The sequence below is a fragment of the Odocoileus virginianus genome, chromosome 10, assembly GCF_023699985.2.
Source record: "Odocoileus virginianus isolate 20LAN1187 ecotype Illinois chromosome 10, Ovbor_1.2, whole genome shotgun sequence".
Lineage (NCBI taxonomy): Eukaryota > Metazoa > Chordata > Mammalia > Artiodactyla > Cervidae > Odocoileus > Odocoileus virginianus.
Window position 1 is genome coordinate 59,214,307 of NC_069683.1, and position 24,809 is coordinate 59,239,115.

Genomic DNA, 24,809 nt, shown 5'->3' on the forward strand with positions numbered 1-24,809 from the left:
TTTTGCAATAACAAGTTCATGGTCTGAGTCACGGTCAGCTCCTGACCTTGTTTTTGATGACTATATAGAGGTTGTTCATCTTCGACTGAAAAGAATATAATCAATCTTATTTTGCTATTGACCATCTGGTGATCTCCATGTGTAGAAAGGTCTCTTGAGTTGATGGAAGAGAGTGTATGCTATGACTAACACATTCTCCTGGCAAAACTCTTATATAAGCCTTTGCTCTGCTTCCTTTTCTACTCTAAGGCCAAACTTGTCTGTTACTCCAGGTATCTCCTGACCTCTTATTTTTGCATTCCAGTCCCCTATGATGAAAAGGACATCTTTTTGTGGTGTTAATTCTAGGAGGTCTTGTAGGACTTTATAGAACCGTTCAACTTCAGCTTCTTCGGCATTACTGGTTGGGCCGTAGACTTGGATTACTGTGATGTTGAATGGTTTGCCTTGGAAACGAACAGAGATCATTCTGTCATTTTTGAGACTGCACCCAAGTACTGCATTTCAGACTCTCTTGTTCACTGAGAGGGCTACTCCATTTCTTCTAAGGGATTCTTGCCCACAGGAGTAGATATAATGGGCATCTGAATTAAATTCACCCATTACAGTCAATTTTAGTTCACCGATTGCTAAAATGTCAATGTTCACTCTGTCTATCTCCTGTGTGACCACCTCTGATTTACCTTGATTCATGGACCTAACATTCCAGGTTCCTATGCAATATCATTCTTTACAGCATCAGAGTTTACTTTCACCACAAGACATATCCACAACTGGGTGCTGCTTCCGTTTTGGCTCAGCCTCTTCATTCCTTAAGGAGTTATTTCTCCACTCTTCTCCAGTAGCATACTGGGCACCTACTGACGTGGGAAGTTCATCTTTTAGTGTCATATCTTTCTGCCTTTTCATACTGTTCATGGGGTTCTCAAGGCAAGAATGCTGAAGTGGTTTGCCATTCTCTTCTCCAGTGAACCACATTTTGTCAGAACTCTCTACCATGACCTGTCTTCTAAAGAGACCCATGATTCGTCTCTTACGAAGTCTTAAAATTTTCATGGTTTCTAATTAGGGGTTCTTATAACCCCTATTCACGTGTCAACCATTGGAAAAACAAGCGCTTTTTTTCTATCTTCCTGTTTTGGTGAGTATAAGGTCTTGAAATCATTTAGCAGCAATTTCACCCATGTTGTGCCTTTCAATTTCTTGAAGATTCACCAACCACCCCCACCACCCTCCCAACCACACACATACAAAATCCCTGAATCCAAATGTCAGCCAGGCTATAGGGGAAACATGTAGAAATTTAGCCTGGTAACAAAATCATGACAATATCACAGTAGCAGAAAATGTCAATGCCATTATAGCAAAATATGACAGTCACTAAGTATAAATCACTATCTTCCAAAAATCACCTTTTATTATCTGAAAACATCCTTCTTTTTGGCTCTAATTTACTAGCTTACCTTGGCAAGAATGATTATTTCGTGTTTCACAAAAGCATTAGAAATCTTACACTGATTTTTATTTTAAATAAATATAATTAGTTGGTCAAAGTTCATTTAGTAGACAAAAGCTATCAGTTGTATGTATGTAATGTATCGTTGTATGAAACGAATACATTATATGACAATCATATCTCATTAGAAGTATTTGTTTAAAGCTTTCAATAAAGTAAAAAGGTAGTGAGTGGTGATAACATCATGACCCACAGGTATACACAACTATGGAAATGTATATGTGGTAAATTTAGAGTGTAAAATCTTTGAATGAAGGTATAAAACTTGTTAGAATTTGTCACAACAGTGTGTAAAAATTGCTCTGGGTCGTAACAGAGATCATGAGCATTATCATGCTGACCTGAATTTCCTCCCAGACGTCTTCATCCAGTAAGGTGGCCGCCCTGTGGTGCTGCAAAGGGACTACCAAGCAGTGTCCTTCAGTAAGAGAGTGCACACTGGGTAAACACAAATAAGCCTACGGGGAAAAGAGACGCAAAGGTGAAATGCTACCACTATTCGTTCTCAGCTCTGAGAGATGAGCCCCTCGTAGGTCAATATGGCTACCATGTAATACAATATATCTGTTCATAATACACCATACTTTAATATTTTGAAGATATTCACAAGTTAAAACTTTAAAAGCCATGAAGATGCCTTTTAATAAACCAGAAATTTATTGCGGAAGTCTCAATTTTGACTAAGATACCTCAAAGATGAAACCTACCAAAGGGGAGAATGATAAACATTTTATCCTTCATCTGAGAAAGCTACATGTCTTCAGAGCCCTTGAAACAACACAAATTTTGCAAAAAAAAAAAAAAAAAAACAACAAGATCTGGTAATGATATGGAAGTTAAACTGATGCCTATTAATCATTAGCTAAGAAAAGAGACATAACTTCTACATGGCTTTATAGCACTGCTTAACTTCTATTTATTTATATACATGTATTACCTAGAAGCTGGCACTATTTCTCCATTTTACACAAACTGTATTATTTGAAAAAAGGTCAAAAAGGTCAATTACTATACATGTAGACAGCAAAAGGTATTCATAAGGACCATAAGTATTCTTCAAAGTGGCTTGATCTTATTTTCTATAACTTTTTGGTTAGGTTTTAGCTAGAAAAACTTTATATAAGAGAAATAATGAATACCATTTATCTATTAACTGATTAGTTGCTTTAAAATAGTGCAAATTTTAAATTCTTTGGTATTTGAATGAAGAACTAGGAGTGTATATGAATATGGCTATATATACTTAAATTTACAGTTAAATCACAACAATATTCACTATTAAAAGCAATATCAGGAATAAGCATTGGAGAGGTGACTAAGATGGTAGAGTAGGAAGACCCTGTATTCACTTCCTCCTACAGCCACAACAAAACTACAACTAATTACAGAGCAACTATCTATAAGAACCACCTGAATATTAGCAGAAACGATATTCTGCAACTAAATACATAAAGAAGAAGCCACAACAAGATAAGTAACAGGTGAAGATACACTATCGTTAGGACATACATCCCCAGGTCAGCAACCCACAAACAAGAGGATTATGATAGTCATAGAGGTCCTCCACAAGGAGCAAGGAATTTGAATCCCACATTGGGCTCCCAGGCAGGGGGCTTGCACCATGAAGATGAGCTCCCAGAATGTCTGGCTTTGAAAGCCTTCAAGGCTTGCATATGAGAGAGATCCCACAGGCAATAGGAAACAGGGACTTCATTCTTAAAAGCTGCATGCAAAATCTCACACTCTCTGAGTCATAGCACAGAGACAGTAGTTTCAAAGTAGCCTAGTTCAGATCCCTCCCACTTGCCAACCTTTAAGTGCCTCTGAGAGAGGCAAGAAGTGATTGGGACTATCCTTGGGGACAGAGAAGCTGGTGGCACCCATTCAAGGCAGCTCGTTCTACCTCATTTACCAGCATAGGCAACCAGTATTTCAAACCTTCCCTCTAGCTAATAGTGCCAAGGACCAGGCCTGCCCCACAGCAAGCTAGCACCTGCCCCAATCTCCGCCGGTCACGTGTGAACCTCTTGGGAAGCCACGCCACCCCAAATCAGCAAGACGGCAGCAGCCCTAGGCCCTACAGGGTGACACAGCTAACCATGAGGAAAGCCTACCATGCACTCCAGCAGGCCTGCAGTCATATCAAGAGGTTACTTCTAAAGAGGGGAAGAAGTAACTGATCTACCTAATAAAGAGAAATAAAACTGAAATTTGGGTAAAACAGGTGATGAAAGAAATGCTCCAAGTGAAGGAAGAAGACATCACATCAGGGACTTCCCTGGCAGTCGAGTGGTTAAGAATCTGCCTGTCAATGCAGGGGATACAGGTTAGATTCCCTGGTCCAGGAGGAATCCAGATGGTGCAGGACAACTAAGCCTGTGTGCCACAACTGGCAAGCCCACGCTCTGGAGCCTGCCCACCGCAGAGCCTGTGCTCTGCAACAGGAGAAGCCACTGCAGTAAGAAGCCTGCACACTGCAACCAGCGAATACTCCCTGCTCACCGCAACTGGAGAGAGCCACGCACAAAGAAAATCGAGTACAGCCAAAAATAAACACATGGAAAGAGTGGCTTCACTATTTAAAAAAAACATAACCTGGCGGGGAGGGAAACCACTAAACAAAGATAAGCAATTGATCCAATAGTTCAAGATGATGATTATAAATATGCTAGTGAAACTTCAGAAAAGAAGGGATGAACACAGTGACAATTTCAAAGAGAAAATATAAAGAAGAACCAAAGAGTACTAAAGGTTCAAGAACTAAAGTGAAAGTATATACTAGAAGGAATCAACAGTATGTTACATGATACAGAGGAACAGATCAGAGAGCTGGAAGACAGTAATGTAAATCACTCAAGCTGAGGAACAACAACAACAAAAAAGGATTTTAGCAGTGAGACTAGTTTACGAGAGACCTCTGAGACAACATCAAGCAGACTAATATTCACATTATAGGTGTTCCAAAAGAAGAGAAAGAACAGGGGTACAAAATCTATTCAATGAATCTAGTCAATGAAATTATGGCTGAAAACTTCCGGAACCTTAAGAAGGAAACAGATATCCAGTTATAGAGGCACAGAAATTTCCAAACAAGAGGAATGTGACATGTCTGCACAAAGAAAGATGATAATTATAATGGTAAAAATTAAAAATGAAGAAAGAATCTTAACCGCAGCAAGAGAAAAGCAACTAGTTACATATAATGTAACTCCCACAAGGCCATCAGCTAACTTCAACAGAAACTGCAGGGCAGAAAGGAACTGAATGATATCTTTCAAGTGATGAGAAGAAAAAACCTACCACAACAATACTTGGCAAGGTTATCATGCAGGTTTGAAGGAGAGTAAAAGTGTTTTACAGACAACTAAAAGCAAAAAGAGTTCAGTACTACTGAAGAGGCTTTACAAGAAATAATAAAAGGACTTAGGGGCTTCCCTGGTGGCTCACATGGTAAACAATCTGCCTACAATGCAGGAGACCCAGTTTGATCCCTGGGTTGGGAAGATCCCCTGCAGAAGGGAATGGCAACCCACTCCAGTATTCTTGCCTGGAAAATTCCATAGACAGAGGAACCTGGTGGGCTACAGTCCATGGAGTGGCAAAGAGTTGGACATGACTGGGTGACTTTCACTAAGTAGAAAAGGAAAGGCCATAATAGAAAGAAAATTATGAAAGGAAAAATCTCACTGGCAAAGGAAAATATATATTAAAGGTCAAAGCTAGCAGGAAGGTTAAGAGATGAAAGTAATAAAATTATCCTTATCCACAGTAAGTAGTTAAGGAATATGAAAAACAGAAAGATGTAAAATATGACAACAAAAACATCAAACATGGGGGTGAGGGCATTAAAATGTATTGTGGTTAGAATGAGTATAAACTTAATAGATCATGAATTTAAAATAATGATTTTACATTTACATAAGTGTGTGGGGTAAGTGCTCAGTCATGTCCGACTCTTTGCAATTCCATGGACTGTAGCCCATCAGGCTCCTCTGTCCATGGGATTCTCCAGGCAAGAATACTGGAGTGGGTTGCCATTTCCTACTCCATGGGATCTTCCTGACCCAGGGATACAATCCACGTCTTCACCTCTGCACCACTTGGAAAGCCAATTAGTATATATATGTAAATATAAATGATGCTACATATGAACATCAGGGTAAGAAAAAAATACACTTTAATATTTTTGTTTTGTTACCATAAAATTTTGTTTTGTTACACATGAAACTTTAATATACATATATATACACAAAAAAGAAAAAGTAGTCCAAATTTAACACTTACGCTGTTCAGTCGCTAAGTCATGTCCAACTCTGTGCAATCCCATGGACTATAGCACACCAGGCTTTCCTGTCCATTACCTCCTGAGTTTGTCCATTGAGTCAGTGATGCCATCCAACCATCTCATCCTCTGTCATCCCCTTCTCTTGTCCTCAGTCTTACCCAGCATCAGGGTCTTTTCCAGTGAGCTAGCTCTTTATATCAGGTGGCCAAAGTACTGGAGCTTCACCTTCAGCATCAGTCCTTCCAATGAATATTCAGGGTTATTTTCCTTTAGAATTGACTGGTTTGATCTCCTTTCAGTCCAAGGGACTCTCCAGTCTTCTTTAGCACCACAGCTCGAAAACATTCATCTTCGGCCAGCAGTCTTCTTCATGGTCTAACTCTCACATCTGTACATGACTACTGGAAAAACTATATCCTTGACTATATGGACCTTTGTTGGCAAAGTGATGTCTCTACTTTTTAATATGCTGTCTAGGTTTGTCATAGCTTTTCTTCCAAGGAGAAAGTCTCTTAATTTAGTGGCTGCAGTCACTGTCTGCAGTGATTTTGGAGCCCAAGAAACTGAGATCTGTCACTGTTTCCATTGCTTCCCCATCTATTTGCCATGAAGTGATGGGACTGGATGCCATGATCTTCTTTTATGAATGCTAAGTTTTAAGCCAGCTTTTTTATTCTCCTCTTTGATCTTCAAGATGCTCTTTAGGGACGGGATGGGAAAGGAGGTGGGGGGGCGTTCAGGATGGGGAACACATGTACACCCATGGCAGATTCAAGTCAATATATGGCAAAACCAATACTATGTTGTAAAGTAAAATAAATAAATAAATAAATAAATAAATAAATAAATAAGATGCTCTTTAGTTCCTCTTCACTTTCTGCCATTAGAGTGGTATCATCAGCATATCTGAGGTGCTGATATTTCTCCTGGCAATCTTGATTCCAGCCTGTGCCTCATCCAGCCCAGCACTTGGCATGATATACTCTACATATAAGTTAAATAAGCTGGGTGACAATATACAGCCTTGACGTATGCCTTTCCCAATTTTTAACCAGTCCATTGTTCCATGACTGGTTTGAACTGTTGCTACTTGACCTGCACACAGGTTTCCAGGAGGCAGGTAAGGTGGTCTGGTATTTCTATCTTTTTTACAATTTTCCACAGTTTGTTATGATCCACAGAGTCAAAGGCTTTAGTGTAGTCAAGGAAGCAGATTGTTTTTTGGAATTCCCTTGCTTCTTCTATGATCCAGTGGATATCACACTAAACACTAAAGACAGTTATCAAATCATAAGGAAAGAGAACAAATGGAGAAGAAAGGAACAAAAAATAACTATAAAAACAATCTGAAAACAATTAACAAAACAGCAATAAAGAAACAGAGCACCTAACTGGGTATAAAAACAATAATGATATAAATGCTGCCTACCAGAGATTTACTTCAGATCTAAAGTTACACACACATTAAGTGAGGAAATTGAAGAAGGTATTCCATACAAAATGAAAATCCATTTATAAAAAAGAGTCACCAAAGTGGGCATGCAGAGAACATATACCTATATAACACAGCCATATATGACAAATTCACAGCCAACATTATACTCAATAGTGAATAGCTGAAAGAATTTTCTCTAGGACCAGGAATAAAAAGAATGTCCACTCTTACCATCTGTCTTTAGTCACAGCAATCAGAGAGGGAAAAAAAAAAGGATACAATTGGAAAGGAAGAGGTAAAACTGTTTGCATGACAGGACACTATACATAACAAATTCTAAAGATGATATAAAAAAATCTACTATAACAAATAAATGAATTCAGTCAAGATGCAGAATAAAAGATTAATATACAGAAATCTGTTTTTTTATACACTGATAATGAATAATCAGAAAAGAAAGCAATAAAATAATCCCATATAAAGCTGCATCAAAAAGAAGACAATACCTAGAAATAAACTTCAACTAACCATGTGAAAGACCTGAAGTCTGAAAACCATAGGACACTAATGAAGGGGAGTGATGATACAAAGAAATGGAGAGAGATCCTGTGTTCATCAATTTGTAGAAATAACATGGCTAAAATGTCCAAATTACCCAAAGCAATCTAAAAGTTTAATGCAATTCATATCAAAATAATCATATTTTTCAAAGAATTAGAACAAATAATCTTAAAATTTATATATAGAAACACAAAAGACCCAGAATAACCAGAGCAATTTTGAGAAGAACGAAACCACAGGTGCCATGCTCCCTCAGTTCAGCTGATAACTACAAAGCTACAGTCAAATCACAACAGTATGGTTCTGGCACAAAACGGACATGGATGGACAGAAGCAGAACAGAAAGCCCAGAAATAAACCGTGAACCTGTGGCCAGGTAACCTATGACAAAGGAGGCAAGAATACACAGTGGAGAAAAGACAGTCTCCTCCGTCTGTTCCGAGGGGTGCTGGGAAAATTGAACATCTACATGTAAAAAATGAAATTAGAACACTTTGCTGCACCATATAAAAAAATGAACTCATTATGGGTTAAGGACATAAATGGAAGACCTAAAGCCATAGAATATTATAGGCAGAACCCTGACAAAAATCATGTGGTACATTTTTGGATCAGACTCCTATGACAAAAGAAACAAAAGCAAAAATAAACAGGACCTAATTAAATTTAAAAGTTTTTGCATAGCAAAAATGAACAGACAAACTACTGAATGGGAGAAAATATTTGCAATGCTAATGACAAATAAGGGGCAACTATCTAAAATATGTCAACAGCTCATAAAATTCAATATCAATAAAACAAACAATCCAATTAAAAAATGAACAGAAGACGAGAACTGGCACTTTTCCAAAGAAGATATATAGGTGGCCAATAGTCACATGAAAAGTTAATCAACATTTCTAGTCATCAGAGTGATGCAAATCAAAACCATAAAGATATCACCCCATACCTGTGAGAATGGTTATTATCCAAAGGTCTAAAACTAACAAATGTTGGCAGGGATGTGGAGAAAAGGAAATGCCATATACTGTTGCTGGGAATGTAAATTGGAAGTCACCACAGAAAACAGTATACAGGTTCCTCAAAAAACTAAATACAGAATTATCATATGATCCAGCAACTCCACTCCAGGTATATATCCAAGGAAAATGAAAACAATAAATTGAAACGACACATCAATCCGATGCTCATAGCATTACTTACCATAGTGTTACTATAGCCAAGATGAGGAAGCAGCTTAAGTGTCCAACAACAGATAAAAAGATAAAGAAGATGTACTACACACACACACACACACACACACACACAATGTAATATTACTCAGCCATAATAAAAGAATGAATTCTGTCAACTGTAACAACATAGATGGACCTAGGAGATATAATGCTATTTTTTTATTGAAATATAGTTGGTTTACAATGTTATATTCATTTCAGGTTTGTAACGGAGTGTTTCAGTAGTGACTTAAGTTAGACAAAGAAAAATAAGTATTGTATATGTGGAATTCCATTATATGTGGAATCTAAAAAAAATAAACAAATGAATAAAATGAAACAGATACAGAAAAAAAACTAGTGATTACCAGTGGAGAGAGGAGTGGGTGAGACACAAGATAGGGGCAGGGGCTTAAGAGGTACAAACTTCTAGGTATAAAATACGTAACAAAGCTACACTGTACGGCACAGGGACATACCGCCATCATTTCATAACCATTTTAAATGGAGTATAATCTACAGAAATACCGAAGCACTACCTTAAAAACCTGAAATGAATATGACATTGTAAACCAATTTTTATATTGGTTTTTTAATATTTTATATTGGTATTTTCATATTTCAATAAAAAACAAATAAAAAGAAAAAGAAGCCCTCACTCTTGCTACTTGTATTTCCCCACAGCAATCAGACAAGTAAAAGAAATAAAGCGAATCTAAACTGGAAAGGAAGAAGTAAACCTCATGGTTTGCAGATGACATGATTCTGTATATAGAAAACCCTAAAGATGCTACCAAAATACTAAAAGAACTAATTAATGAATTCAGTAAAATTGTGAGATACAAAACTAAGATACAGAAATCTGTGGCATTTTATACACTAGTAACAATTATAAGAAAGAAAAATTAAAAGTCTTATTTACAGTTCCACTGAAAAGAACAAAATATCTATGCATAAATCTTACCAAGGAGATAAACAAATCGTACTCTGAAAATGATAAGATACTGATGAAAAAAAAAAAATGAAGACGACAAAAATAAATGTAAAAAAATCTGTGTTCATAGCCTGGAAGAATTAATATTAAAAATGACCAAACTATCCAAACAATCTGGAGATTAGATGCAATCCCTATCAAAATGCCAATGGCATCTTTCACAGAACTACAACAGATAATTCTAAACTTCGTATAAAAACACAAAAGAGTCTGAACAGCCGATACAAGCTTAAAGAAGATAAAGTTGGAGGTATCACACTCTCTGATTTCAAATTACACTACAAAGCTACAGAAATCAAAACAGAATGGTTGTGCTACAAAAATGGACAGACAGATCAAAAAAACAGAACAGAGAGCCCAGAAATAAACTCATGCTTGGTCAATTAATCTACAACCAAAAAAGTAAGAACATACGAAGGGGAAAGTCAGTCTCTTCAATAAATGGTGCTCGGAAAACTAGACATGCAAAAGAAACAATCTAGACTACTTTCTCATGCCATATTAAAAAAAAAAAACAACTCAAAATGGATTAAAGATTTAAATGCAAGACCTGAAGCCATAAAACTTCCAGAGAAAACACTTGACATCAGTCTTAGCAATATGTTTTTAGAAATGTCTCTGCAGGTAAGGGAAACAGAAGCAGAAATAAATACATGGGATTACATCATACTAAAACATTTTTATATAGTGAAATCATCACCAAATTAAAAGTCAGCCTAATGAATGGGAGAAAATATTTACAAATAATAGATAAGGGGTTAACACCTAAAATACACAAAGAACTCACATAACCAATATCAAAAACAGCAAACAACTGATTTAAAAATGGGCAGAGGAACTATAAAACTCTTTCAAGAAAACATAGGCAGAACACTCAATGATATAAATCAAAGCAAGATCTTCTATGACCCACCTCCTAGAGTAATGGAAATAAAAACAAAAATAAACAAGTGGGACCTAATTAAACTTAAAAGTTTTCACACAGCAAAGGAAACTACAAACAAGGTGAAAAGACAACCTTCAGAATGGGAGAAAATAATAGCAGATGAAACAACTGACAAAGGATTAATTTCCAAAATATATAAGAAGCTCATACAACTCAATATCAGAAAAACAAACAATCCAATCAAAAAGTGGGAAAAGACCTAAAGTGACATTTTTCCGAGAAGACATACAGATGGCTAAGACATGAAAAGATGCTCAACATCACCCATTATTAGAGAAATGCAAATCAAAACTGCAATGAGATATCACTTCACACCATTCAGAATAGCATCATCAAAAAGTCTGCAAACAACACATGCTGGAGAGGGTGTGGAGAAAAGGGAACGCTCTTGCATTGCTGGTGGGAATGTAAACTGATACAGCCACTATGGAAGATGATATGGAGATTCCTTAAAAGTTGGAGATAAAAACCACCATATGACCCAGCAATCCCACTCCTAGGCATATACCCTGAGGAAACCAAAACTGAAAAAGATGCATATACCCCAATGCTCATTTCACAGTATTTACAATAGCTAGAACATGGAAGCAACATAGATGTTCATTGACAGATTAATGGATAAAGAAACTGCAGTACATATATACAATGAAATACTACTCAGACACAAAAAGGAACACATTTGAGTCAGTTCTAGTGAGGTGGCTGAACCTAGAGTCTATTATACAGTGAAGTAAGTCAGAAATATAAATATAGTATACTAACAGATGGTACTTTAAAAACGGAATTAATGCTCAGGGCAGCAATAGGGAAACAGACATAGGGAACAGACCTGTGGACACAGGGGAAGGGAGGAAGGAGAGGGTGAGCTGTATGGAGACGGTAACACGGAAACTTACAGTACCACATGCAAAACAGACAGCCAACGGAAATCTGCTGTATCACTCAGGGAACTCAGTCAGGGACTCTGTGACAATCTAGAAGGCGGGATGGGGAGGGAGGTGGGAGGGAGGTTTAGGAGCAGTGGACATGAGTGTACCTATGATGATTCTGGATGTTATGACAGAAAACTACAAAACTCTGTAAAGCAATTATCTTTCAATTAAATAAATATATAAAATGCAAGCCAAAAAAAAAAAAAAATGGGCATAGGACCAAACGGAATTTTACAAAGAAGATATGCAGATGGCCAACAGACACGTGAAAAAATGCTCAATATCACTAATGAGGGAATTGCAAATCAAAACCACAGTGGGCACCACCTCATACCTGTCAGAATGGCTATCATCAAAAATAAATGAATAAATAAAAAATGTTAGTGAGGATGTGGACAAAAAGAGAACCCTGTTACACTATTGATGGTAATGTAAATTGGTGCAGGCACTGTGGAACAGTGTGGAATTTCTTCAAAAAATTAAAAATAGAACTGCCATATGATCCAGCAATTTCACTTGTGGTTATTCACCCCCCAAAAACAAAACACTAATTCAAAGAGATATACGGACATCAATGTTCATTACAGCATTACTCACAATACACAAGATATATAAGAAATTCAAGTGTCCTTCAATATGAATAAAGAAGATATGGTATATGTATATATGAACCATATATACAATGAAATATAACTCAGCCATAATGAAAATGAAATCCTGGCATTTGTAACACTATGGATTGATCTAAAGTGAATTAGGCTAAATGAAACAAGTTAGATGCAGAAAGATAAGTACCATCTCACATATATGTGAAATCAAAAAAGCAAATGAACAAACATAACAAAACAAAGTCAAACTCATAGATACAGAGGATAAGCGGGTGTTGGCAGAGGGGAGTGTTTGGGGATGGGGTACAAAATAGATGAAGGGGACTAAGAGGTATAAAACCCCAGTTAGAAAATCAATAAGGCATGGGGCTATAATACACATTAGGGATATGGCTAATAATACTGTAATAACTTTGTATGGGAACTGATAGTTACTAGACTTATCATGGTGATCATTTCATAATGAATGCAAATGTGAAATCATTATAGTACACCTGAAACTAACATAATATTATACATCAGCTATATTAAATAAAACAAACCAAAAAAATAGTACTGATTCATTAGATGTAACAATTTTACTAATGTTAAGATGGAAATAACAGGAAACTAGGCACAAGGTAATGAAACTCTATACTGTTTCATAATTTTTCTGTAAATGTAAAACTGCTCTTAAAGTCAAAGTATTTTTATCTGATTTTATTTTTAATTTTATTTTTTTTTTAATTTTTATTAGTTGGAGGCTAATTACTTTACATCATTACAGTAGTTTTTGTTATACATTGAAATGAATTAGCCATGGATTTACATGTATTCCCCATCCCAGTCCCCCCTCCCACCTCCCTCTCCACCCGATCCCTCTGGGTCTTCCCAGTGCAACCAGGCCCGAGCACTTGTCTCATGTACCCAACCTGAGCTGGTTATCTGTTTCACCCTAGATAATATACATGTTTCAATGCTGTTCTTTTGAAACATCCCACCCTCGCCTTCTCCCAGAGTCCACAAGTCTGTTCTATACATAATTGAAGGATAATCACCTTACAGAATTTTGTTGTATTCTGCCAAATACCAACATGAATCAGCCATAGGCATACATATGTCCTTGCCTCTTGAACCTCCCTCCCATCTCCCATCCCATCCCACCCTCTAAGCTGATACGAGCCTCTGCCTGAGTTCCCTGAGTCATGCAGCAAATCCCCATTGACTACCTATTTTACATATGGTAATGCAAGCTTCCATGTTACTCTCCCACACATCTCACCCTCTTCCTCCCCTCCCCCAGTGTCCAGAATTCAGTTCTCTGTCTGTCTCCATTGCTGCCTTGAAAATAAAACTAACTGGTACCATCCTTCTTGATTCCATACATATGCGTTAGTATGTAAGACTTATATTTCTCTTTCTGACTTACTTCACTCTGTATAATAGGCTCTAGGTTCACCCACCTCATTAGAACTGACTTGAATGTGTTTCTTTTATGGCTGAGTAGTATTCTATTGTATATATGTATATGTACCACAGCTTCTTCATCCATTCATCTGTTGATGGGCATCTATGTTGCTTCCATGTTCTAACCATTGTAAATAGCGCTGCAATGAACATTGGGGTATATGTGTCTTTTTCAATTTTGGTTTCCTTGGGCTTCCCTTGTGGCTCAGCGGGTAAAGAATCTGCCTGCAATGCGAGAGACCTGGGTTCTATCGCTGGGTTGGGAAGATCTCCTGGAGAAGGGAAAGGCTATCCACTCCAGTATTCTGGCCTGGAGAATTCTGGCCTGGGTTGCAAAGAGTCAGACATGACAAAGCGACTTTCACCTTCACAGTGTATGCCTAGGAGTGGGATTGCTGGGTCACATGGTGGTCTTATTCCTAGTTTTTTAAGGAATCTCCATACCATCTTCCACAGTGGCTGTATCAATTTACATTACAGCAAAGCAAGAGCATTCCCTTTTCTCCACACTCTCTCCAGCATTTATTGTTTGCAGACTTTTTGATGATGGCTATTCTGAATGGTGTGAAGTGATATCTCATTGCAGTTTTGATTTGCATTTCTCTAATAATAAGTGATGTTGAGCATCTTTTCATGTGTTTGTATGTCTTCTTTTCATTTTTGTCTTTTGTTTTCATCTGTGTGTCTTCTTTGGAGAAATGTCTTTTCAGGTCTTTTTCTCACTTCTTGATTGGATTGTTTGCTTTTCTTGTATTGAGTTGTATGAGCTGCTTGTATATTTGAGAAATTAATCCTTTGTCAGTTGTTTCATGTGCTATTATTTTCCCCCATTCTGAGGGTTGTCTTTTCACCATGTTTGTAGATTCCTTTGCTGTTTGAAAGCTTTTAAGCTTAATGAGGTCCCACTTGCTTATTTTTATTTCCATTACTCTAGGAGGTGGGTCATAGGGGATCTGACTTTGATTTATGTCATCAAGTGTTCTGCCTATGTTTTCCTCTAAGGGTTTTATAGTTTCTGGTCTTACATCTAGGTATTTAATTAATTTTGATTTTCTTTATCTATGGTGTTAGGAAGTGTTCTGATTTCATTCTTTTACACACAACTGTGTGGCTGTCCAGTTTTCCCAGCACCACTTATGCAAGAGGCTATCTTTGCCCCACTGTATATTCTTGCCTCCTTTGTCAAAAAGAAGGTACCATAGGTGGTGGTTTTATCTCTAGCTCTCTATCTTGTTCCACTGGTCTAGATTTCCATTTTTGTGACAAACCATACTGTCTCAATGACTGCAGCTTTGTAGTACAGTCTGAAGTCAGAAAGGTTGATTCCTCTAGCTTCATTCTTCTCTCTCAAGACTGGTTTTGCTATTTTTGTGTTTCCATATCAAGTTTGAAATTTTTTGTTCTAAGTCTGCAAAACATGGCCTTGGTAATTTGATAGGGATCACAATGAATCTGTAGATTGCACTTGGCAGTATAGTCATTTTCACCATATTGATTCTTCCAACCCAGCAACATGGAATAATCTATCTGTTTATGTTGTCTTAATTAAAAATTAAGGCACTGTTTAAAGTAAAGGATAGTGTTAAGACAAGAAGAGGATAGATAATTTTTTATTTTTAAAAAAGGAGAAGGTAGGGACAATTTATGACCAGAAACTAATATAACTGTCTGACTCTAATGAGTACTAACAAAGCCTCATAAGAAATTTGTATTTAAGACATTAACTTTAAGTATTAGAAATTCAAGTATTGTATGACTGAATTGCTTTAGAATACTGTTAATTATTATTAACTAACATAAAGTAATTCCTTAGAAACTTGCAGTCAGATATAATTAACTTGGGTAATGACTAAAAGGGTAAATATCTTATTGCTTATTCAGATTAATAAAATAATCTATTAGCTACAACAGATAGGATAAACAGTCAGATACTGTAGGAAACAGATGAAACTCCATCAAATCAATATTTCAAACATTTTTATATTAAAATATTCACAGATGAAAATCTGAAGCTAATTAAGACATAGTATTTTTTTAGAGCTAAGATAGCACAATAAAGCACAGATCAAGAAAGGATCTACTCAAATAGTGTTAATAACACTATTCAAATAGTGCTAAAATGAAATCAAAATGATATGACTGGCTCAAGAGGAAGAAACAGATCAGCTAATGCTCAGTAAGTTAGAGGCAAAAAGAACATTTAGTACCTTTAATTGAAAATTAATTTTATAATTAAAATTTAATGCCTTCTAATTGAAAAATGTGGATTACCTCACAGTAAAAAAGGAAAACTGAGAATAGGAAACGAAATGCGTGAAACAATATATGAGTTGAAAATAGAAAATGTCTCTTTACTGGACAACAGTTTCTTTCACTGAGAAATGCCTTTGGGACACAGCCTATAAATCAGGAGGCAAACTGAAGTGTACACTTACACCTCTGTGCCTGTGTGGACCCAGACTGTCTTCAGTGCTTTAGGGAAAATGAAACCATTGAAAAAAATCCAAACTTCTGATAAAGACTTTTTGAAAATTTTGTTACTTTTTTTAATTTATTCTTACATTTTGTAAAGGTAGGGGTCAGACTAAAGAGGAATGAAATATTTATACAAAATGTCCTAATTATGAAAATGCAAATGTTTATGTAACAGTCTAGAAAAGAACATGGGAAAATTAATACAAATAACTGGCAAGGTGGGTTAAGGGTTTTTTGACTGATTAAATTTTGAATGGAATTATTTACTTTTACTTTTTGATAAAGTCTAGAGGAAAGAAACAAATGGAAAAGAAGGGTAATGAAAAGCCAAAATTTAAAAAAACCAAAATTTAAGCTGATAAACTGACGTTCTCAATGACCTAAAGGTATTAAAGACTAGAACTGGAATGAAAACATCAATACCAGTTCTTGGGCTACATAGGTTCTGTGTGTTTGTGTGTGTAACAACCAATATGCATATGTATATTTTCCACACTATTAGTTTCTGAAACTAGCATTCATTCATTCAACTTCCAATCATACCACTTTTTCTCACTCATTCCACGCTTGCTACACTGTTTTTTTTTCCCCTTCGGTTCCATAAATGCCTACCTCCTGTCTTCACCCACTGACACCTCTTTCTGAAACATTATTCATTCACATCTTCACGTTGCTTGCTTTTTCTCATCTTTCATACCTTTACTTTTGTACCTATAAAATATCTCCTCAGAGAAGCCTTTGAGATCAGCTTCTCAAAAAATAGCCTCCCACATTTCCACATTTCCTCTCTATATCTGTTTCATAACAACATTCCTTAAATCAGGGCAACCATTACATTATTTATTTTTCTGCTCTATTTCACTAGTATATAATCTACACAAGTATATTTGATTCTCTACTTTTCCCCAGTGACTAATTAGGTTCTGACATACAACAGGTACATGATAATTATTTACTTAATGTAAGAATTAAATTGCCAAATACTGAAATAAGTGACTATTATGAGTGGCTATTAAGTAAGTGATATTTAATATTTATTGAGGAGAAGGGGACAACAGAGGACGAGATGGTTGGATGGCATCACCGACTCAATGGACATGAGTTTGAGCAAGCTCCAGGAGACAGTGAAGGACAGGGAAGCCTGGTGTGCTGCAGTTCACAGGGTCACAAAGAGTTGGACATGACTGAGTGACTGAACAGCAAGAATATTTATTGAAGAAGTGACTATAAACATGCATATATATAATGATAAGTAAAAGCTACCTATACTAACGGAACTAACAGACTACTGAGGGGGACACTCAACAACAGATATGGAGGGCTGACTATGGGACTTGAGCATCTGTGGATTTTGATATACGGGACTGAAGAAACCAATCCCCAGGGGATGCAAGCATTAACTGTACAACAAACTTCTTCAAATTATGAGGTAGATAGTCTATAAAGAAATAAAAAGATTTCATGAGAATGTAAGGGAAGAAGCAGAAGCTACTTTAGAGTAAGTAGCTCTGAAGCTATTTTAATACTGACACTTAAGTGCCAATCATGAAAATAAGATCACACAGATGGGATATGGCAGAACAAGGATCTGAATCCATGTGGTCTGGATCCAAAGTCTAAGGCCTGAAGCCCAACTCAGTGCTGCCTCTCTGTACAGTGGAATTACATGAAACATGAGTTTCATATCATTTGAATATTTATACTCAATCTAAAGAAAATCCTAAGAATCATGGGAACTTAGAAAATATTTGAAACATAAGAGTAAGACAAGACGGATTACCTAGAATCTTAGAAGTGTATGAAGAAAGAAGCAAATTTACATATACCATTAATTCATTTCCTTAGGACAATAAACACTGTATTTCTTACCTTAACACCTATTGCAACAATAAGGTGCTTGGGAAATTGAGAGCTGTCGAAACAATAAAGACATTTTTCCATTTGTGCAATAAGACTCCGGTGCTCAGCAATAGCTTTTTTCCTCTGATTCTCTTCCTCTTCACCAAAACGTTCTCTCTCAGCTGCTTTGGAGACAAACATGTCATCCAGAGTGTAATAGTCTCCGTCTGCTTTTCCCATAAACTGAAAAACCAAAATAAAAGTAGTAAAGAGAAGGCAGTGGTTTATTCAGTTTATTGTCATGAAAAAAGTAAAATGAAAGTGTTAGTCGCCCAGTTGTGTCTGATAATACTGTAGCATACTCAAGTTATAAGTTCTGTGATAAAAAGGTTACATGAAAATTTTAGAAAAGAAAAAAATCATTAAAATTTAAGTTTGAACTGCAGGGATCAATTTATTATCATTATCACAAATAGAGTGTACTGAGTATTTAGTTGTGCAATTCTATGCAATTTGATTGTTTTTATACTCCTATGGGCTTCCCTGATGGTTCAGACAAAAAGAATCTGCCTCTAATGCAGGAGACCTGAGTTCGATCCCTGGGCCTGGAAGATCCCCTGGAGAAGGGAATGGCAACCAACTCCAGTATTTTTGCCTGGAGAATTCCATGGACAGAGGAGCTCAGCAGTCACAAAGAGCTGGACACAACAGAGACTGACACCTTTACTTTCACACTCCTATGAGGAGGGAATCATTATCACTTTGATTTATAAACGAGGAAACTAAACCACAGAGAGGTTAAGAACAACTTTCCCTATAAAATTAGCATACCGTCTATTAAATGTATATACCACCAATTTGCTAATAAGTATATTGAGAACTATCTTCTCCCTTCTCTTTAAAAAATAATTTTTTAAATTTATTTTTATAGAGGTAACAATGATTTATAAAATTATGTATGTTTCATGCATACATAACCAAATTCTTTTAATAAGTCTTTCTAACACTCTCTTATTGAGAATATCCCACAGTTCAACATGGGGTGAATTCTGTTTTGCTGCTATATAATAACAGAGAAGGCGATGGCACCCCACTCCAGTACTCTTGCCTGGAAAATCCCATGGATGGAGGAGGAAAAGCCTGGTAGGCTATAGTCCACGGGTTCACTGAGTCAGATACAGCTGAATGACTTCACTTTCACTTTTCACTTTCATGCATTGGAGAAGGAAATGGCAACTCACTCCAGTATTCTTGCCTGGAGAATCCCAGGGACGGCGGAGCCTGGTGGGCTGCCGTCTATGGGGTCACACAGAGTCGGTCATGACCGAAGCGACTTAACAGCAGCTATATAATAAACCAAACTTAATTCTATGTGTCCCTAGTGATCTATGGCTAGACACACTGACATACTGCTAATTTAGGGGTATGTGGTAATGGTGTTTTGATCATGCTAAAAAACTCTGTTAAAAGTGTATTTATCTTATTAAAGTGTGGTTGGTTTGCAATGCTGATTTCAGGTGTCCAGCAGAATGATTCAGCTATATACACGTGTGCATCTGTATGTGTATGTGTATACTCTTTTCTGAATTCTTTTCCATTACAGGTTACTGCAGAAAGTTGAATGTAGTTTCCTGTGTTAATCAGTAGGTCTTTGCTTGCTGTTTTATATACAAGAGTGTATATCTGTTAATCCCAAACTCCTAATTTACTTAAATTAGGAATTAAATTTTATTTCCATTAACAAAAATAAATCCCAGAAGCTCATCCATGAAAAAAAAATTAAAAATTAGCATGCACTCCACATCAGTTTTCAATTGTATCTCAAGGCACTTTCTCTAAACCTTCCTCAAGATAAACTGTAGCAAGGGGGATGTTTTTAAAACAAAAATTTTATTAACTTATTTATGTCCTGGCTTAAAATCCTCAAAACACTCTATATTGGGAACAAGATCAAGTTCAAGCCATTCTTTGGCCTACTAAATCATAGATATTGAAAGGTATAATGGTTAAAAACTTGGGTTCTATAATCAGAATAACTGTGGTAATATTCTAATATAATAATATCAGGCAGTTATTTAATCTTTCTGCAGTCTCTCTATGGTCTATTTCCCTATTTTACAATGGTTGTAACAATATTATTCATCTAACAAGGTCATCTTTCTTAATCCTTTAGCACACGCCTGGCACACAATAAGGACTCATAAATATGAGTCACCTCAGCCACACATGATCATGTTGTTTTTCAGTTGCTCGATGTCCAACTCTTTGCAACCCCATGGACTGCAGCACACCGGACTTCCCTGTCCTTCCGAATCTCCCAGAGTTTGTTCAAACTCTTGTCCATTAAGTCAATGGTTCCATCCAACCATCTCATCCCTGTTTCCCACTTCCCTCTCAATCTTTGTCAGTGTTTGTCTTTTCCAATGAGTCAGCTCATCCCATCAAATGGCCAGAGTAATGGAGCTTCAGCTTCAGCATCAGTCCTTCCAATGAATATTCAGGGTTGATTACCTTTAGGATTGACTGGTTTGATCTCCTTGCTGTCCAAGGAATTCTCAAGAGTCATCTCTAACACCTCAGTTGGAAGGCATCAGTTTTTCAGTGCTCAGCCTTCTTTATGGTCCAATTCTCACATAACTAATGGAAAAACCACAGTTTTGACTATATGGACCTTTGTTGGCAGTGATGTCTCTGCTTTTTAATACACTGTCTAGGTTTGTCATAGTTTTTCTTCTAAGGAGGCGGTATCTTTTAATTTCAAGGCTGCAGTCACTGTCCAGAGTTTGGAGCCCAAGAAATAAAGTCTGTCACTGTTTCCATTTTCTCCCCGTCTATTTGCCATGAAGTGATGGGACTGGATGCCATGATCTTCATTTTTCAAATGTTGAGTTTTAAGCCAACTTTTTCACTCTCCTCTTTCACTTTTATCAGGAGGATCTTTAACTCAACATTCAAAAAACAAAGATCATGACATCCAGTCCCATTACTTCAAGGCAAATAGATGGGGGAAAAATGGAAACAGTAACAGACTATTTTCTTGGGCTCCAAAATCACTGCAGATGGTGACTGCAGCAATGAAATTCAAAGACACTTGCTCCTTGGAAGAAAAACTATGACCAAACTAGACTGCATATTAAAAAGCAGAGATATGGCTTTGCCAACAAAGGTCTTCACAGTCAAAGGTATGGTTTTTCCCAGCAGTCATGTATGGATCTGAGAGTTGGACCATAAAGAAAGCTCAATTCTTTGAGTGCCAAAGAATTGATTCTTTTAAATTGTGGTATTGGAGAAGACTCTTAAGAGTCCCTTGGACTGCAAGGAGATCAAACCAGTCCATCCTAAATGAAATCACTCCTGAATATTCATTGGAAGGACTGATGTCGAAGCTGAAGATCCAATATTTGGCACCTGATGTAAAGAACTGACTCACTGGAAAAAACCCTGATGCTGGGAAAAATTGAAGGTGGGAGGAAAAGGGACGACAGAGGATGAGATGGTGGAAGGCATCACTGACTCGAAGGACATGTGTTTGAACAAGCTCTGGGAGTTAGTGATGGACAGGGAAGCCTGGCATGCTGCAGTTCACAGCGTCGCAAAGAGTTAGACATGACTGAGCGACTGAACTGAAGAGACTTTTCAGTTCCTCTTCACTTTGTGCCATTAGGGTGGTGTCATCTGCATATCTGAGGTTACTGGTATTTCTCTGGGCAATCGTGATTCCAGCTTGTGCTTCATCCAGCTGGGCATTTCGCATGATGTACTCTGCATAGAAGTTAAATAAGCAGGATGAAAATATACAGCCTTGACCTACTCTTCCCAATTTGGAACCAGTCTGTTGTTCCGCATCCGCTTCTGTTGCTTCTTAACCTGCACACAGTTTTCTCAGGAGGCAGGTAAGGTAGTCTGATATTCCCATCTCTTTAGGAATTTTCCATAGTTTGTTGTGATCCACACAGTCAGTCACATGTGATCATATCCCTACTCAAACTCTATACTTTGCCACCCTATTTTAGTCCCCCAAAGTACTGTTCTCTTCAGGCTTTGCACATATTGCTCTCTGACCAATTTTGTCCTCAATCTTGCCATTCCTACTTCTACTCATTTTCTTAATCTGAAGCTGGTTTATAGGGTTGGCCAAAAGTTTCCTTCTGTTTTTAAAAAACAAGAGATACATTTTCATTTTCACCAAGAACTTTATTGAAAAATGTATTCACCAGTTTGTTCCACTATTTTCTGCCACTTTCCTGGCAACTTCACCATTCCATCTTTCCAAAACTTTTTATCTTTATATGAGCAATGAACTGTTCCAGGTATCTTTTGCAGTCTTCCAGGGAATTGAAATTTTTTCCATTAAGAGAATTTTGTAAAGACCAAAAGAAATGGACATCTGAAGGTGCAATGTCTGGTGAATATGGTGGATGAATTAGAACTTCCCAGTCAAGCTGTAACAATTTTTGCCTGGTCATCAAAACATGTGATCTTGCACTAACCTGGTGGAAGATTATTTGTTTTCCTTTGAAAACAAATAATTCCTTTGAATTATCTAATTGGGAGCAGTACTCATTGGAATTAACACTCCTCCTTCATTATCACTCTCAAGTGATATCTGAGTCCTTTCATTCAACTAATAGAGGCAATAAGAGGAAAACTAGTTCATTTGCTACTCCCACATTTACAAACCTAACTGCATCTGTGCCTTTCCTACTGATGGACAGTAACCAGCTCCTTTCTAAGCTTATCTCTTCACCACCTGTTCTTACACTCACTCTTGAACACATCATAATCAAGCTTTTCTCTTTCAGAGACCAAGAAAACCACACTCATCAAAGTCACAAAGGGAGTTTGCTGGTGGTCCAGTGGTTAAGATGCAGGACTTTCACTGCCATGACCCAGGTTCAATCCCTGCTTGGGGAATTAAGATCCCACAAGCTGAATGGCATGGTCAAAAAAAAAAGTCATCAGAAGCATTCCCAATGCCAAATGAATACTCATTTTTCCATCTGTGAAAATCCTACTGTCTCTTAGAAACAGGAGACACAGTTATTCACAACATCCTTCTTGTCTCCTCTGGCTTCTGAAACACCACGCGGTTTTCCTTCTACCTCACTGGTCGTGCCTTCTGAATCTCATTTGCTGAATCTTTTTCCTTCTTTCAGATAGTGCTCAGCTAAGTCTTCAGATCTTCCTCATAAACAGCTTCTTAAGTCCCTGTTAACAGCATCTGTATCTATATGGGAGAACCAAGATATACCCAGAGCTCCATGCACAGTCATTCCACACCATCATGTGAATGACTAATGGGCATACTTAATGTGTTCATAACAGTACTCTTCATCTTGCACCTCCTGAAAGAATTTTCCCCTGCCAAAGTTTTTCTGTTTCAATGAATGGCATCATCATTGCTCCAAATGTTATTGCTTTTCACCAGTTTACCACCCTAACCCAAGGCTCTATCTGAATTAAGGAAATTATCCTCCTAAATAATCTCCCTGCTTCCATTCTTGCCTGTCTACATTACATTCTCAAGAGTCACCAAAAAATCTTTCAAAACATAAACCAGCAGTCTCCAGACTGGCATTTCAGAGGCTAGGAAGTCACCACTCTATCCCAACAAGTACAAAGGTGAACAAACTGAAAAACTGACAGCACTTTTTAGACTCAGGAAAGTGATTGCCCCCAAAATTGGAGAAACAATCAGGTTGGTACAAAGAATCCTAATTTAACTTATCTATAAAAAAAACCAGTGGTTCTGTGAGAACCAGTGCCAGGGTAGGAAAATCTAAACTGTACTTGATAAATTTCAGGAGGCTCAGTGTAGACAAATATGCAAGTTAAAAATGCCAGGGGAATCCAGTCATTGAGGGCCCTCTCAAAATTTTGTGAATTTTACCTCTTGGAGCTCTACCAGGTCCTCAGAGTAAAGATCAGAGAAAAATCCTCTATGACTTTCAAGAGGGGAAGGGAAAAGGAAACACTCTGAAATATACCAAGGCGTTCTTTTCTTCTTAAGGCCAGCCCTTCATCAGAAATTGCCATACCAGAGTTTAACCTGCTTCCTCTATGACTTTCAAGAGGGGCACGGAAAAGAAAACACTCTGAAATATACCAGGGCGTTCTTCTCTTCTTAACAAGGCCAGCCCTTCATCAGAAATTGCCATACCAGAGTTTAACCTGCTGGAGTGCTAGCAGACCCTAATCTACCTGAAAGAAGGGAAACATTCAAACCCAGCCCTTCCTAGCCACTCTATTCCAACTAAGTGGAGAAAAACCTGTGAAGTACTGGTGAAATTCACAGTCCAGCAGCACAGGCTCACCAAAAACAGATGGGTAATGTAAGCAGATGCAAGAGATACAGGACATGTTATGTTTGATCCCTGGGCCAGGAAGACTCTTGCCTGAAAAATTCTATGGAGAGAGGACACTGGCAGGTTGCAGCCCAAAGCGCTGGACGTGACTGAGTGACTAAGCACAAGTACAATGTAAGCGAAGATACGGAAATTCTAAGGAAGAACCAAAAAAAAAAAAAGAAAAGAAAAAACACTAGATGCTAGAGATCAA

At 37.3% G+C, this 24,809-nt stretch overlaps 1 protein-coding gene across 2 annotated transcripts in view; it reads right to left on the bottom strand.

Moving 5' to 3' along the window:
- Nucleotides 1-24,809, bottom strand: part of CWF19L2 (CWF19 like cell cycle control factor 2) — a 153,038-nt gene that overhangs the window by 26,102 nt on the left and 102,127 nt on the right. For both annotated transcript variants that reach the window (XM_020885503.2, XM_020885502.2), the window contains exons 13-14: nucleotides 18,282-18,494; nucleotides 1,858-1,974 (exon numbers count right to left, since the gene is read on the bottom strand). In XM_020885503.2, coding sequence (XP_020741162.2) covers nucleotides 1,858-1,974; nucleotides 18,282-18,494 — 330 coding nt within the window. The remainder of the gene's footprint in view (nucleotides 1-1,857; nucleotides 1,975-18,281; nucleotides 18,495-24,809) is intronic.